General features: G+C 41.2%; 1 protein-coding gene across 2 annotated transcripts in view; it reads right to left on the bottom strand.

The window, feature by feature from the left end:
- Positions 1 to 17,502, bottom strand: part of unm_sa1614 (un-named sa1614) — a 20,476-nt gene extending 2,974 nt beyond the window's left edge. The window contains exons 1-27 of one of the 2 annotated variants that reach the window (XM_067504308.1): positions 16,696 to 17,502; positions 13,959 to 14,031; positions 13,639 to 13,784; positions 13,253 to 13,327; positions 13,101 to 13,150; positions 11,666 to 11,795; positions 9,677 to 9,762; positions 9,516 to 9,591; positions 9,209 to 9,289; positions 9,030 to 9,127; positions 8,629 to 8,698; positions 8,310 to 8,397; positions 7,568 to 7,616; positions 7,261 to 7,433; positions 6,900 to 7,033; positions 6,642 to 6,733; positions 6,378 to 6,564; positions 5,899 to 5,984; positions 5,681 to 5,796; positions 4,516 to 4,583; positions 4,310 to 4,417; positions 3,480 to 3,753; positions 3,071 to 3,238; positions 2,909 to 2,972; positions 2,208 to 2,251; positions 1,137 to 1,291; positions 2 to 127 (exon numbers count right to left, since the gene is read on the bottom strand). In XM_067504308.1, coding sequence (XP_067360409.1) covers positions 2 to 127; positions 1,137 to 1,291; positions 2,208 to 2,251; positions 2,909 to 2,972; positions 3,071 to 3,238; positions 3,480 to 3,753; positions 4,310 to 4,417; positions 4,516 to 4,583; positions 5,681 to 5,796; positions 5,899 to 5,984; positions 6,378 to 6,564; positions 6,642 to 6,733; positions 6,900 to 7,033; positions 7,261 to 7,433; positions 7,568 to 7,616; positions 8,310 to 8,397; positions 8,629 to 8,698; positions 9,030 to 9,127; positions 9,209 to 9,289; positions 9,516 to 9,591; positions 9,677 to 9,762; positions 11,666 to 11,795; positions 13,101 to 13,150; positions 13,253 to 13,327; positions 13,639 to 13,784; positions 13,959 to 14,031; positions 16,696 to 16,821 — 2,943 coding nt within the window. In that variant the 5' untranslated portion in view covers positions 16,822 to 17,502. The remainder of the gene's footprint in view (position 1; positions 128 to 1,136; positions 1,292 to 2,207; positions 2,252 to 2,908; positions 2,973 to 3,070; positions 3,239 to 3,479; positions 3,754 to 4,309; positions 4,418 to 4,515; positions 4,584 to 5,680; positions 5,797 to 5,898; positions 5,985 to 6,377; positions 6,565 to 6,641; positions 6,734 to 6,899; positions 7,034 to 7,260; positions 7,434 to 7,567; positions 7,617 to 8,309; positions 8,398 to 8,628; positions 8,699 to 9,029; positions 9,128 to 9,208; positions 9,290 to 9,515; positions 9,592 to 9,676; positions 9,763 to 11,665; positions 11,796 to 13,100; positions 13,151 to 13,252; positions 13,328 to 13,638; positions 13,785 to 13,958; positions 14,032 to 16,695) is intronic. The other variant, XM_067504310.1, reaches the window with a different exon arrangement.

Below are 17,502 nucleotides of genomic sequence, written 5' to 3'. Positions count from 1 at the left end.
CCCACCAATCGCTGTCCTCCTGTCCCAGCACCACCAGCACCTGTCCCTCAGAGAAGCTCAGCTCATCGTGGTGGTCGGCCTGGCAGTCGTACAGAGCTTGAACGCGCCGACTTGTTGTGCCCCGCGGCTGCACGAGTAAATGCAAAACAAATCAGAATGGAAATGTTCCTGCTACTAATTATAATAATTAAAAGTAACAATTGGCAGAAAAAGGTTACACTTTAGAAGAAAATATGGTCACTGACAAGGCAGCTTGTGTTGCTACGTGGCTGCTAAGGGATTAGGAGGCGTTTCCATGGGGTTGCTAGAAGGGTAGTTGCTAAGATGCTTTTAAATGGTTGCTACATACTTAAAGGTACAGCGGTTATTTTATTAAGTAGTTGTTTCCTGAAGTATACTTTTTAAAGGTGCACCTAACTTGAGTATTTCCATTGTATAATACTTCAGCTTTTTACTTTGATATATTTTACAAGGAAATTTCTTAGTGTACATTTGTAAATTTAGTTACTTCTCAAATTAACATTAAAATTTAAAAACACATCACAAGTCTAAATGAAACGTATTATCAAAGAGTGACCTTTTAGGCTTGTGATCACTGGGTCTTGCAGGAGTTAACATTTTAACATTTCCATCAAAGACATTTCCCCTTCAGACCTCTGAGAAGTTATTAATTTGAATAACTGTAGGTAGAAAGAGGTACATTTAAAACATAAGAGATTACTGAAGAAAACAGCTGTGTGAACTTGCATCATTTTTAGGACTTTAAAAAAAATAAAAAATAAACATAAACCTGATCTATATGTAAAATACTTCAAACCGGCCTCTGAAGAATTAAAAACACTGCTGAGAATATTAGCAACATTAATATTGCCATAGATGGGCAAATTAGGTTCTCAAAACACAGATTTATCACATCACATTTAGACTTTTGGCCAACAAAGAATGTAATACATTTTTTTAGACATTTACAGGATGCAGGTAATCATGTCATTTGGCATCTAAAGCATTTTTATCCAATTAAGAAGAAGCTTAGAAGCAAATATTGGTTAGAAAAGTTCATGAAAACATGAGCTGAAATAAGTCTGTTTCACTGTAAATATAAACCCATAGAACACAAGTCTTGTTTTCAAACTGACCAATGATCTACGAGGGAGCGGCTGGGGGGCAGGACCTCTGATGTCATTCTCGAAGCTCTGAGAGCGTTGATTCGTCGGAGACTCAGCAGGCAGAGTTTTGCTGCCAGGGCGCAGGAGGTGGAAGGAGCTTCCATCACTGTCCGCCCTTCGAAAACCTGTAAGTATTCAAGAGAAATGCCAGTTTAATGGGAAGAGAAAGACATTTTCTTATTATTTTATTTATATTTCATTCGGGGGCATGAATGGGTAGAGCATTGGGTTTGGATGCAGAAGGCCGCATGATCAAATCACACCCCACACAGCCATGAAGGGCGACCTTGGCACCGGCATCCAGTGTAAAAAAAAAAAAAAAAAACTCATGCATCAACGTACGGTAAGCTTTTTGCTGTGGAGACCCCTGAAGGGATAAACCGAAAGCAGTTGCCCTTTTTTGATCTGATCATACGAGATTCAGTTGAACTTCATCTAAAATATACATTTAGTATTTTTCTTAATGGCCAAATTAGGCTACATTTAGAATTTTGGTGCTAAATCTGTTGATTCAGATTATTGAAAGAAAAATTAGTTATATGAACTTTTCCATGCAAACTGTATTATTTAAAAGGCAATTTTACAAATGAACCAATACTTTCATGGGATTCACAGAACTGCAGCCATGAAACAAACAACTGAAATCTGGATAAAGCACAAACCACATTTCTCTTAGAAAAAAAAACTGAATTTCACAAATGGAGAAAATACACTAAAGAGCTATAAAATCAAAACGTAGAATGATTATAGTGATGAATAAATTATTTGATGTGGAATTAAAAAACATATATACTATTATATTCCCTTCGTAGGTGGAAATCAACTGGAAATGCAACTTTTTCAATAAGAAGTAATAATTTATATTCTCTAAATCTGAACTGAGTGTTTATTGGTTCTATAAAATGCCAGAAGATTAAAAATAAATAAATAAATGACAAAAACATCATATTTAAAAACAATTACATTTAGAAAAATATAAAAAGTGATTAAACTAATGTGGATCTGAGAGGTAGTAGACAGATGTTACTGGACAAGACACACCTCTGTCTGGACGTTCAACCAGGGAGCTGAGTGGAGAAGATGGACTGTACAGACAGAGAAAATGACAAGGTTATTATCTGTAGTGGTTTTATTGAATATCACCCTGAATACATTGACTAGTAATTTAGTTTCAGTCCACCAGAGATCAGTACAGTCTCACAGTTTAGTTTCAGCTTCATCGTGCCTACAGTTCCTCATCAGTTCTTTTGGTTCGTGTTGTTTGAGCTCTTTTTTAAAGCCATAACACAACACCCACAACTTTTCAATGGCTGCATTTTCTTGTTTTATAAAGTTCAAATTTAAAATGTAGTTTTGATTGTGTAGTTCCATGTTTTAGTCAGATTGAAATTGGTTTTACAGTGTAAAAAAGTTTTTTTTTTGTTTATTTAAATCCCATTTATAAATAATTTAATCAGAGAATTCACAGGGTTGGAGGAACAATACTTCAACACTAACTTTGCACAAACATAGACACAAGTATAAACAGAGCAGTGTAGGAAAATATAGATAATTGTTTTTTCACTATTGTGTTTTGCTACTAAAGCTGATAAGTACACAGGTATAGTATAATTATTACAGTAAAGCTGATAGTTAGTCTTAGAGGGACATTTTTTAAATATTTATTCCTTCAGAAGCTTATTCCTTGTTGTAAGGTGACAGGTTTGTAAAAAAATCTGCATAATATTGTCTCCGATACTCACACACACTTTTTAAAGGAGGAGTCTGGACCACTGTAGATCCTAGGACTGGTTGGCAACCCATAATCTACACACACACACACACACACACACACACACACACACAGAGTTAATTACACAGTGTCACTCAGACAGATTAATTGCTGTGTGTCTGTCAGATGTTACCATGTTTGCTGGACTCAGAGCAGCTTCTCTTTTGTCGGACAGCGATGGGAGGGGGAGGTGTCAACTTTCTGTTTCCCATCTGGGGGAAGAAGACCTCACTCTCTTCCTCTTCTTCATCACCCACCCCCTCCCCTGCCGCTGGAGGGGGAGGAGGGGGAACATTGGGAGCTATAGGACAAGAGAGAGACAGAGGGTTAATTTTCTCTGTAATATTAGGTCATGTTTTTATAACTGGTGTATAATATGTAATATTACATGACTTTATCATACTCACAAACATGACATTGATTTTACCAAGTGACACATTAAAGTGAGAATGATTCCAACATTTATGAAGTCACAAAACGAAGTCAGAAAATGAAAAAGACATGTCTATGTACAACACGCAGCAATTTCAATCTGCTCTCACCTTTGACCCTCGGTGGCAGTGGAGGTGCAGGTGAGGACGGGGGAGGGGGAGGAGGGCTGGGAGCAGAGCCAGAGGGCCGGCTGTGGAGCTCCATGGCCATGGCGAGCCTCCTCCCAACACTGAGCAGGCCTCCCCCTGCTGCTACAGATGAGAGCGGGGTGACGGACGAGGGCACGGACTGGCCGAAGGTGAAGGGACGGGAGGGGAAGGAGAAGGAGGAAGTGAAGGAGGAGGACGAGGAGGAAGCGAGGCGGTCCTTCTTCATGGGACCGTTCTGAATGTTTTTTTTCAGGGGGGCATGAGGAGTTAGGTTACTAGTTTGCAGAGTTACAGAGTCAGTCCCAGGCACATTTTGTATAATAAAACAATTTACTAGTCACCATTTTAATAAACACATCAAACAGCCTTTGATTTGTGCACAGACTCTACAGTTTCTTTAAAAAAAATAAGTATGACAAGACAAAACTAAGGACCAAAGACATTTTCTTTCAAACGAAAGGAATTTACTGTATAAACTTTTTTAAACAGTTTTCTTACTTTACGTAAATGTCCTCATTCTCAAAAAATGTCCACATTTTCACTAAAGGCTTTCAAATGTGTCCCCACTTTCTAAGATTATTTTGTCTTCCAAAAATGTCTAACTTACACATGTGTTCTTATATTAAAAAAAAACCTCCACATTTAATTTAAATATGCAATACAATACAACTCAATTTCAAACATGTTCACACTTTTTAAAATGATGTCCTGATTTCAAAACTCATAAACAAAAAAAAACAAACATCAAAATCTGTCAAGACATAAATTCAGCAGTCAGTTGCTATGGTTACCTTATCATCAAAGTCATCATCACTGTCGTAGATGTCATCCTGACGAAGCCTCCACTCATACTCCACATGGACATGGTGGTCAAACTTGTTGGACTGGGCCTGCAGCAGCTGCACAACAGTAACACGTGAAGTTTCTGTTACTACATTCTTACTGTAATACTGTTACTACAATCGGAGTGTTACTGTGACCAGAGTGTGGAGCTCACCAGCGCCTCACACTGACTGTGCTTCAACTTGCGGCTCACGTCCAGAGCCGTCTCTCCCAACTCGTTCTCTGTTCACACACAAACTATCATCAATATAAAAAATGTACATTTTTTAAAAATTACAAAAGGAAAAGTATCTGTGTCCATATTGTGTATTTTTGAGCATGAGGCGTTTTTAGAAAGTAACTTTATTTCTCCATCATTGTCCTCACTTTACATAAGGTCCTATATCTTTCATAAATGTCCCGTTTCTTTCATCTTACAATAATGGCCTCACTCTCATAAACATCCTGATTTTCTGGAGTCTGGCTGCACTGACCGAGTGTCTGCCGTCACATGCGGTCGGCGTGTGAGAACTGTGTGGGCATAGAATAAGACCCTCACGTTGCCCATAATCAGAGATGGGAGATGCGCCTTGAATCTGCTCACCCTCACTCGCTTGTTTTCATTCTAATGTCGTCCGGGGTGTTTAAAGTCCGAACGGAACTTAAACCCACGGTCCCGGTCTGCTGCAGCCCGAGCAGCTGTTCCCGACTGTAAACAAACGAGCGGCTCCAGCTCCGTGCAGCTGTTGCGCGCTGGTCACAGCTTGAAACCGTAAGATCAGAGACGGCAAACTTCAAACAGCAAACTGGATACTTTACTAAATACTACACTAAAAATATATAAAAAAAAGGAAGAATACATTTAAAAAAAGAGAGCAACTGCAACAGGCCCGCGGCTGCGCAAAAACAGATTGTTCGAAAAAGTTTCCGAAATGTATTTTGTATTCAGTGTATTCATTCAAAAACACACTCACATTTAAAACACGTGGACACATTACAGAAATTCTTTCGGGAAACTTTCCTGCCTTTCCCCTAAACATAACGTCCTGCACTTCCAAAATATTCCCGACAGATCAAAAAATGATGAATCTTCACTTACAGTATTAGGATGTCCTCGCTTTCTAGATATGTCCTATCAAAAAATGTCCTCACCTTTCAAAATGGTCCTTTCCTAAAATGTCCCTACATTCAAACATCTGGACACTGTCAATTTCTGGACATATACATGTATCATAATCCAAATCCAAAAATGTCCTTGTATAATTATCTGTTCAGTATTATCAGTATTGTATAATTTTCATGCATGAAACAATAGAAATATACAAATGTGTGTGTATTACTGATGTGTGTGTTGGCTCTGGCTCGAAGCAGCAGTTTCACACAGTCGCTCTTGTTGTGCAGACAGCTGTAGTGCAGCGCCGTGTTTCCTGCTGATGTCTGCGCGTCCACGTTGGAGCTGCGAAAAAAAAAAACATATAACAACACACCTGCAGGTGAACACACACGTGTGCACATTAACACCAACTACGGTGTAATAACATAATGAGATCAGACTGACCAGTTCTGAGCCAGGAAGTCCAAGATGTGCAGTGACGTCCTGTCAGCCAATAGGACGGCCAGATGAAGCGCAGTCTCCCCTCTGTCCTGTAAGCGTGAAACACACAGCTGAGTGTGTGCGTTACCTTATATCTATAGCATGTAACTGTGTGCGTGTATATCAGTGATCATATATCTATATGCATGTGAGTACTTTCGAGTATACCTTTTTGTGCCTATGTATGGATGTGTACCGTCTATACACATGCCTGTGTGTGTGTACACCTATGTGTATCTACAGTCATGTATGTGTATACCTGAATGTGTACAGCTGTATGTGAGTATACATACGTATGTGTGTGCGTATTGTGAGTTTGTGTGTATACCTATGGGCATACTTCTACACCTACACCTGTATCTCTATATAGCTTTATGTGTGTGTACCTGTGAACGTGTTGTGTGTGTGTGTGTGTGTGTGTGCGCGCCTGTAAAGGTGCAGACCTGTATGTGTGCCTGCAATGGTTGGCTCAGCTCTGCTTTCTGAGCGTACAGCTGGATCAGACTGTAAATGTCTGAGCTCTTCGTCGCCTCCTGGAGGCCGAGCCGCAGCACTGCAGTAGTGCTGTGACTCCGCCTCACAAAATGAACGTCCTGATACTTTGACAGGATAAAGTCTTTACGCTCTGTCCTGCACACAAACACAAACATACAAAATGAGGAGATTGTACAAAAATATTGTTTATTATGATGAAGTGCGTGTCTTACATGTGGCTGTGTTGAGAGGGCTTCATTGACGGACTCAGCAGGTTCGCTTCCAGTATTTCATTAAAACCAGAATTACCAACGTTCCTCGCCAACTGGGACAGAGTGAGGACAATTTATTTAGTAACTGATCTCTCCTGTAGGAGGGACATTTAATTAAATAACTACATTTGGCTCCCGAAAAATATGATAAAAGGTCAGAAATACAACAAAACTAAGTGGAAGCAGGTCCATTGGTTAGCGACAATGACTCTGACCTACCAGAAGGTCTGAGGTCCCCAGACTATCCAGACTGAGAGACTGAATCCTGGAGATGTGGACTCCCATCTCCCTATGAATACCTGAACACTCAATACAGGTGAGGATACCAAGGTTGGTTGAGAGCCATCCTGGATCTACAGAGAGAGAATTTACATAATCAAGAACCATCTAACCCACTGTTTTTTAAGATGTTAGATAGTGGAAAACGCTGTTTCACAGTTTTCCCAACAACGACCTACAGTAACTACGGAAATCCCCTAAATTCAGTTTCCCCTGGAGCTGAGCTGGAACGTCCATATATGATTAAAGTGGTTGGAGATCATATAAAAGACAAGAGGTGCTGTTGTTTGACCGAGGTTACCTGGAGCTCCACAGTCACAGCAGCAGTTGTTTCCTGGCATCCGTTTAATGTCATCAGTGATGGCCCGGGTCAAATCCTCCATGCTGCTCTCCTCCAATCCTCCCCCTCTCCTCTCCCCATCCAGAGCCACACTCAGAGCCTCCTGCTTACTGTTACTGAGCACTGAGATCCAGCTGACAACACACAAATAGACACAGATACATTTAAAACATTTTTTCACATTTTAATTTTTGCAATAATCCGTACAAATGCAGGATGATGCTAGTATCATGTCAAACTGCCAGTCAGAATAAACTGTGTTACTCACGCCACACATTCAGCCTCATCTTCAGCCAGGAAGTGATAGGTTCGATTATCTGCAGGACAAAGGCGTTGATATGTATTACACAGTATAAACACAACATTGTATTATGGAACACAAGTGTTCAAGTTCAATTCTGAATAAATGCCCCAATTTTTAGCTGCAGGTAAAATAAATTCTCTGTGTAACTGTCACTAACGGAAGCAGGAATTACTCCCTCAACATTTTTGCAGACTTTCTTTTTGGATTACTGCAGTCTAAAAAAAAATTCAATAGACAGACCAACTTTTTTTTTTTTTGTCACTTTGCCCAACAAGCCCGGCTGCATTTTACAACACCGATCAGCCACAACATTAACGCCGATGGTCTCAATAAAGTCATGGCCCCCTGATCAGTCTGCAGCTACACACCAAAATGCTGTGTGCACAGGTTGTACAAGTACATACACTCAGTATTCCAGTATTGGCTTCCCCCCAAACAATTTTATTACCACTCTAAATCTTTTACTCAAGTGAAAGTACTAAACAGATTATTTACTTAAAGTACAAAAGTATATTTACTCCACTAATAAATTAATTTTGCTGTATACATAGTGTCATAACAATGTGGTATATTTAAAAATATTAGTTCTTAAAATAATTATCCTTTTGTATAATTAATGTGGTCAGGAAACTGCAGTATTACTTCTGCACTTCCACTTATTTTATTCACACTGGTCTGGGTGATGATGTATATTAACGTTTCTTACGAGAGATGAGATCGAAGCATTTCTTGTCCTCAATACTGGGTTTGACCTGACAGGTGAGCAGGTTGAGTCTGGTCGGAGGTTTATTAGGCTGAAGATAACGAGAGGGGAGAATGAGCATAATAAGAGCAGCAGGTCTATAAAAAGATAAATAGTCCAACTACCAGACAGAAGCAATACAAACAAAAATATGAGAAACAAAGAAAACAAAAAGGCCATAAATCCTTCCTGAATAAAAGACAGATACACAAAGACAGGAAGAGATCAAATGCATTTGACCTTAATGCTAAAGGTAACACACACACACACACACACAGCTTACAGTAGCGTGTGCGATGGTTAAATAACAGTTGTGAACTGAACATTTCCTCTTCTGCCACATTTTCCTTAACCTGAAACACAAACATAGACAAAACAAAAGGAACCCACAGCTTCATTCAACATGTCCAGATCATCAGGTTATATGTTCATCAGTCATCTAAAGGTAAAATTGATGTTTGGTCTACAACAAATGTTGACTTAAATATTGAGATAAAAGCTATAATTTAATAAGTAACTCATAATGAGAAAAATAAGAAAAGCAAAGAGTGGCAGCAAAATGTTTCTTCTGTCTATACTCAAATGTCTGTTCACAGTGTGTGTGTGTGTGTGTGTGTGTGTGTGTGTGTGTGTGTGTGTGTGTGTGTGTGTGTGTGTGTGTGTGTGTGTGTGTGTGTGGTTTACCCATCACTCTTCTTGTAGAGGAATCCTGTTCTTTCTGTCCCGTACTGTTTGTCTCCAAGCAGCTGATGCATATTGTACACCTGCTTAGGCAAAGATTCCTACACACACACACACACACACTAATTAATTACATATTAAAACTAACGTTGTGATACAGTTCCAGTGTTTCCAGTTCTGACCTGCTCTGTGTGGACGACCGGCCTCAGCTGATCTCTGACAGCACACAGTTGTCTTTTCTCTTCCTCCTGACGCTGCTTCACCTGCAGACACACAGCACCTCACCTGAACAGTTTCTCTGGGCCTTAAATAATCCAGAGCAACATGCGGTTGTCAGGCTAAAATCATCCCTTTTAATTTTGATCTGATTAATCTTCCTGGGGAAGTCCGATTTCTCTAATCCCCCACGGCAAGTGCACTAATGAGGTTTACTGTTAACAAACAACTACTTAAGAAATATAAGTGTCCTGCTGTGAAATGTTTTCATACCTTGGTCAAGACTCCGTTCAACTCCTCCATGTACTGCTTCAACCTCAGACTGGTGGAGACACACTCCTGCAGGAAACTACACACACACACACACTACACAATTACAGTAAATATAACCATATGTATCCTGCAGGTTTGTTCATGTCTGTGTGCTTTCTTACTTGTTGTGGCTGTGATAGTGTTTGATGAGGTTCTGCAGCAGGTCGACCCCTCTCTTTGTCTTAATCTCGTTGACCTTAATCAAATACTGAGACAGAGACAGAGCTAATTTTAAATTTTGAAAGTGATTAACATGGGTTGTTAAGGAGCAGCAAGAGGAAGGAAGCAAAGAAGCGTGAAGAAGAGTAAGAGTAAGAAAAGAAAAGGAAGAGAAAAGTGAGCGGGGGCACATTGTTTTCATTGTGAATTAATCTCCGTATTCATTAATTTGTTTCATTTGAAAAAAAAAATCCAGGAAATGTTTAGAAATTCTATAACGATTAACCAGAGACCAGAGTGACGCCTTCACAATGCCCCGTTATCAGATTCGTAAAGCTCGATCTGATATTGTAAATATATATTAAACGATGATTTAATAATTACACATTTTCCTTCAAATGAACAATATCATCTGAAATTGTATAGCTGTTGATATTTTTTGTTCCTTACACCACAAGTTGTGAAGTAACAAGAAACTGTGGCTGTCAGACAAATACACTGGAGTGATGAGTTCTGCTGAAGATGCAAAAATGTGAGAAACATGGTTTGTAATCGTCCATTTATGTACTGTCCACATGAATAAAGGCTGCGCAGTTACACATACACGAGCACTTACACAAGTCGAGTTGACGACAACCAGTGAGATACAGTATTAGACTGGAGAATATTTCAGCTGCAGTACAGGATGTTAGACTGTCAGGTGTTAGAACAGAGGATGATACTGGGCAGAAACCCGAACAAAGACCAACTTCCATTTTAGTCTCATAATTTAAATTCCAAATTTATTCAGATGTGAAGCCCATTCAACTCTTAAATGTTAAATGGTCTGCACTCAAAGTGCTGTACACTGCTTCTCATTCACAATAACACACACACACACACACACACACACACACACACACACACACACACACACACACACACACACACACACACACACACACACACACACACACACACACACACACACACACACACACACACACACACACACACACACACACACACACACACACACACACACACACACAATGATGGGGGAGCCGCTGTGCAACTGGCCAACACTCACAACTAAACAACTAAGTTGGGGTTCAGTATCTTGCTCAATGACACCTCGACATGACTGGAGGAGCCGGGGATCGACCCAACAACTGCGAGATTGGTGGACGAACGCTCTACCTTCACAGTCGCCCTCTTAACCCAAATACGCATTTTGTGGCCCGTGTGCACGTTTCCACAACAAAACATTTTTACTCATGCCTCTTATTTCTTATAGCAACCGTCTATAGTTTTTTGGAGACGTGAGCATTTGAACTTTGTTAACTGAGGGTAAGGCCTGGGTGATGGAAGGTGTCAGTTCCTGTTTCCCCCCCCTTTCCTTCCTGTTTATAGGTTCTCTATTACAAAAACTTAAGCACAGAGCATGATGCTGTCGCTCGAATGCTATGGAGACCTGTTGTATCTGTCCACACTGAACCTCCTTCTACACAAGTAAAAAAAAAAAAAAAAAAACTTACAAAGACAAGTCTCACCTTTACACTGTGTGCAGATCGGTTTCATTCATCAGATACTGAATTTCTATCAGCAGAAACATCTTTTTATGTAAATCTATTGAATATGTATTAATGTCTGGTTTGTAATATCTCAATTTATTAATCCAGGATGCACCTAGAAAGTCTTCTCTAAAGATGATTCATTCGATCACACTCTAGGGAAATGGGACTAAAATATACCAGCAGTTACAGACTACTAACACAGGAACATGAAATAACTTCTAGGAATTCCAGGAATGATGGTCTCCATTATTCTGAGACCTCAGAAAGAAATAACAGCTTTCAGGCGGTCGTCAACATGGAGGGACTGAGTGCAACAACCTCTGTGCCAAATTAGAGATCAGCTAAGGGAGAAGAATGTAAACCAGTGATTGAGAAGGAGACTGCAGCTTCACTTACCTCGCACATGCTCAGCTGGAAGGAGCGCCTCTCCTTCTCGAGCTCCTCTGCAATCTCTCCTCCGCTCACTTCGCTCCTCACCATCCCATACTGACGAGCCAACTCCCTCTTCTCCTTCTCCACCTGCTTACTGCAAACACAGACACACCCAGTTTAAATCCCTTCATTATAGTACCTTTGAACACAGTGTACCACATTTTACTGCATACGGGGCTGCTTAGAGTGACCCTTGTCCTCCATGATATTATTGAGACCACCAGTGTCCAGGCTTATGAAAGCATGACATTTACTTGCACAAAAATATTCCAAACCCTAATAAGGGCAAAAGTGCATGCATGTAAACATTCAAAAACATTCCCAAAAAGTTGTGATGTAAGGCGTAAATAAATACAAATATGACATGATTTGCATCAAGTCTGATCAACCATCGTATTTTTTATTCACAATAGAAAATAAACAACATTACAGATGTTGAAACTGAGACGTTTTAACTTTTTATGGAAAATATTAGCTCATTTTGAATTTTCATCACATCTCAAAAACGTTCTCTGGCCCAAAGCTCATTTAAAATGAGCTTTGGAAAGGGTCTGAAGCAAAATGGAAAACTGTTCTGTGGTCAGATGTATCAAAATTTGAAATTCTTTTTGGAAACCATGGACGTCGTGTGCTGTGGACTGACAGACTACAGAGGAGATTGACCATCCAGCTTGTTTTCAGCAGAAAGTTCAAAAGCCTCCATCTCTGAGGGTGTGGGGCTGCATTAGTGCCTATAGCGTGTGCAGCTTACACATCTGGAAAAACACCATCAATGCTGAAAAGTACATAGAGCTTTTAGAGCAACATATGCTCCCATCCAGACAACGTATCTTTCAAGGAAGACCATGGATATTTCAGCAAGACAATGCTAAACCACATACTGCATCCATCACAACAGCACGGCTTCACAGGAGAAGAGTCCTGGTGCTGAACTGGCCTGCCTGCAGTCCAGAGCTTTCACCAATAGGAAACATTTGGCGAATAATAAAACAAAATGAAAATATGGTAACAAAGGCCCAGAACTGTCTAGAAACTAGAATCCTCCATCAGACAAGAATGGAAAAACATTCTTCTCCTAAAACTCCAGCAACTGGTCTCCTCACTTTCCAGATATTTACAGTTGTTATAGATGCGATGCTAAACAATGGTCAACATCACCCTATTACAACTGTTTTGAGATGTGTTGCTGCCATTAAATTTATAATGAGTTCATATTTACCATGAAATGTTAAAACGTCTCAGTTTCAACATCTGATATATTGTTTATGTTCTATTGTGAATAAAATATGGGTTGAGGAAATTTGCGAATCATTGCATTCTCTTTACATTTTACACTTTACACATCGTCCCAACTTTTTTGAATTGGGCCTGTAGATAATTCAGTGCGATCATCACTCACAATCTGCATTCATAGTCTCTCCATGCTCTGTCAAAAGGCTTCTTTAGATCCTACAGAGGGGAAAACAGGACAGACAGGTCAGCTCATCCAGTCTGACCTAGGATCTGTCACCACAGTTTACAGGAGATGAAAGGTGTAAAAAAAGGTCTTACCCCCTTTACCTCCCTCAGGTCTCCTTTAACAAGAGAGTCTAGGAAGAAGTTGATGTTGTGCAGCATGCTCTTTAACTGTGCACACAAACACACACACACACAGAGGTCATTCATTGTTCAGAACATTCACTGTTATTATGGCCGATAGTAGACTGTACATGAACGACAGAATATCCCAAAAAACTGTTGTGTGCTTGAAATCTTCAATTAAAGTAACTTCAGCTGTAAAATAAACTGTTTTGTTCTTTCAGCATTTAGGATAAACCAGCCCTTTTCAAACAGGGGGATTTCACCGTGCAGTCTGGGAGGGACTGGTTGGACCCGGTAGGTTTGGTTTGAGCTGTTATCACATGCAGTTATCGACTGATGTCATGCAGCTGGCTCACCAAGTTTTTCATTGGAGAGACAAGCTCTTTGGAAAAGTCAGCCAGGCGGCAGAACGCAGAGCCGACCTCAGTTTCTCCATTTGAGTGACAGTTGACCGACAGCTTCTCCATCGAGTTAATGTACTGCTCCAGATGAGACACGTGTTCTGTCAGAGAGAAACAGTATTAGCTCACAACGTGTGCACTTTTTCTGTGTGTGTGTGTGTGTGTGTGTGTGTGTGTGTGTGTGTGTGTGTGTGTGTGTGTGTGTATGTGTGTGTGTATGTGTGTGTGTGTGTGTGTGTGTGTGTGTGTGTGTGTGTGTGTGTGTGTGTGTATACCTTCTCCTGCTGTGTACTTGGCTTTGGCAGCTTTTTTCATCTTCTGCAACACCAGCCGATCACTGTCCAGAGCCTGAACATACACGGACATAATAACAGTATATAATAATAACTCCAGTCAGGTTCTAATTATTCCATTTAATCTGGTGTGTGTGTGTATGTGTGTGTGTGTTCATGTGGGGGGGGGGGGTCCGTAATTCACCTGCTGACTCAACATAAACACAGAGGAAGAGCTTTGTTCTCTGACAGCACACGGCTACATTCCTGTAAGTCTGTGTGAACCTATTCCACATTGGTCTGAATCAGCTGAAGTCAGACCTTAATGTTTTCAATGTTGCTTGCTTATGTATTTTGGGAACTTTCTGATCCAGAATCGTTTTATGAGATTTCACAATATGAAAACCATCTCTGAAAACAGCACAGCTTCACAACAAGATCAAAGGTTTCAGCTTGTCCCTTCAGGGGTCGCCACTGATTTTCCATGGGTTTTTACATCCATCCCCCCATTTTGTTCGGGCCTGGGACCGGCACCAAGGTGGCCCTTAGTGGTTGGGTGGGGTGGGATTCCAACCCACAGCCTTCTGCATCCCGACCTATTACTCTACCACTGGTCCACCAGGCCCAAAAATATCGAGTTATCAATGTTATTGCGATTTACCCTTAAATTTCATGGATTTTATGTCCCGTGGTGGAAGAACTAACAGCACACTGTTAAACACACTGAACTCAAAGTGTTAAATAATAGTAGACCAATGTAAATATTACAATAAAAATTAATTAAACTAAATCTGCAACCAATTCCATTCATCCTTAGTTTTGTTTTTATGATGATGTGAACACGGGATTATACTGCTGTAGTTGGTTGAGGTGGAGCTAACTTTGCAACTGACGATCGTCAGTTTCATAACGGATTAAAGTGTTAATTATTTTCTCCGAATAACGATCGACTGTTTGGTGTGTCACAAAATTCCGACAATGCGGAGAAACAAGTGCTCTCAACCAATTTACTGTAAGTGTGAAAGTGCAGCCACACTGATGCTGTGTGTCTCTTAACCCACACACACACTCACCTGTCAGAGGAGGCTCTGTGTGTGTCTGTAAGTCTTAATGAATCGTACACAGATCTGCATGGAGAGGTGATGTTCTCCAAGACGGACAAATATGTTTGTTGTGTTTCCTCCTCTAGCAGAAAGTGGAACTTTTAATGTTGACATTTATGGCAAACTAGATCTCTGTCCTTGTGGACGCTTTTTGGATAAACAAAGTAAATCTACAACACCACTTAAAATGTTCCTTTCCTCAGCTGCCACTCTGTGACAATCTGTTGCTGGGTCTGTCAGCGACACACATTCTCCATTTGGCTGCAGTTTTTTCCGATACGGGTAATAGGCAAATGTTCATACTCATACCATGGTCATGATAGTGCTGCAACGCTAGTCGAGAAAAAGCAGAAGTTATAAACCTCGCCTGCCTTCCATGATCACAGGACATAGATCTCATCTTAGACATTAATTCATTCAATTTGAAGTTATTCTGTTCCGGTGCTTTTAGTGTAGTTTGTCTCTGCTGCTGTGGCACCTGAATTACACCCTCAGGGGATCAACAGATTGTTAGGTGAATCATACTTCTGAAGCTGTAGCTTCATTGCTGAAGCTGTAGCTTGATTTGTGTTGGAACGGCAACGTCCCCAAAGGGAGAACTGTAAAACGGCGTATCTGGCTGGGACACGGTTCTTGTTGCCATGGTGACTCCTGAAGCTGATAAAGCCCTTAGTGGCAATCTAATCGCAGGATTTAGATACAGGCCACAACACTGAAACGAGCAAGGGGACTGCAGTCTGCAGGCTGTGATGCACTGTGTGTGCAATTCTTCAGCCATTTGTGCCACAGCAGCTCTTCTGTGGGATCGGAGCAGATTTACTTCCCCTCCCTCCCCACAGCCATCAGTTGAGCCTTGAGCACCCATGACCCCGTTGCCGGTTCACCGATTGTCTCTCATTGGATGATTATGGGCAGTGTAGGTACTGATCATTGCATATAAGCAACACCCCACATGACCTGCCACGACAATTGCAAAGCCACAGTAGCTCAGATTAACTTACACAGCTTCCTGCTTCCGATACACATCAGCTTCAGGAACTGCCTGTTCACTTGCTGCCTACGACAGTACACCCCACCCCTTGACAGTTGCTGTTGTATCAAGATAATAAATTATTCACTTCTGCTGTGAGTGGTTCTAATGTTGTGGCTGATCTATGTTTGTTTTCTTTGTTTTTTGCAAAATCCTAACAAATTAAGTTGAATAAAATGATATGGAGATTTTGGGGCCCTGGTGGTCTGGGGTACTGGGCAAATTCTCATGTCCTTGCTGAGCCTTAAAGAGTCCGTGCTGATGAAGCTTCACCAGTTAGGAACTACACATATTTACTCGAGTACAGTACTGAAAGCTCCAAAGTTTAACTTTGGGGTAGTTGTAGCATGACTTCAAACCAGTTCATGATTCTTTGGAGAGGTTGACATTAAATTACAAGTGTAAAATAACGTTCCTCCTCTAAGACACACACACACACACACACTCGTTGCACTGCAGACGTTTTACTTTAAATGTGCTATAATACCTGCTAATAAAACCTTTAACTAAGTAGGATTTTAACTGCAGTGGAAAATGTTGCTTGCATAAAGGATTTGTGTAATTCTTCCACTTCTAGCTTGGACCCCCACCGCCCTCCAGTACTGACCTCCTCCAGCAGGTAGACGGTGTTCCTGCAGCTCATCATCTTGGAGGTGAAAGAGGAGGTGGTGGGGGAGCTCCAGTCCTCCTGAACCTCCTGCACGAAGTCTGACACCGACACGCACTCTGGCATTGTGCTCCTCAACACGGCACACACCGGGACACACACACAGTCCTTGACAGACCGGTTCCACACACAAAGACCAGGATGAAACCAGGCGAAACACAGAGCCGGTGACAATAAAAATAAAAATGTTTTAGAAATCCACCATGCAAAGGTGAATTAATCCCATCAGTGTTGTGTCAACACCCCCCACAGTCCCCTTCAGAAAAGACAGCGTTACAGGTTGATGAAACGGGACGATGAAAGACTAGGATCCATGTGAACCGCAGCATCAGCCGCTTTAAACAAAAGGTGACAAAATCCTGCAAGAGACAAAACCCGAACAGCGCAGATTCCCCAGAAACAAAACCCCAGACTACAACATCTCTGGGTCAATAATGCAATAAAACTAACGGGTGTCTCTCCGTACAGCGTCTTCATTCACAAAAAACACACAAACCCGCCCCAGGTCTCCGTGTGTGAGCCGGCTGACAAAGAGCGCAGCGGCTGAGCAGAGAAGCGGACCTCCCGGACACCGGAACCGGGTTCAGAGGAGAGGGTGAAACCGCTCTCTGCACTCGGTTTCAGCACAGGCTTCATGTCCTTTCCCCATCAGCGGCTTTTTTCGGCTTTTTCCTCTTATTCAAACCGCATGGAGAGGCGCGTTACCGGTACACGCTGGCGGAGCAGCCCTCTGCCGCGGCGGCGCGC

The sequence above is a fragment of the Channa argus genome, chromosome 5 (genome assembly GCF_033026475.1).
Source record: "Channa argus isolate prfri chromosome 5, Channa argus male v1.0, whole genome shotgun sequence".
NCBI lineage: Eukaryota > Metazoa > Chordata > Actinopteri > Anabantiformes > Channidae > Channa > Channa argus.
The sequence above is the reverse complement of the archived record's forward strand: the minus strand, read 5'-3'. Positions and strand labels throughout refer to the sequence as shown.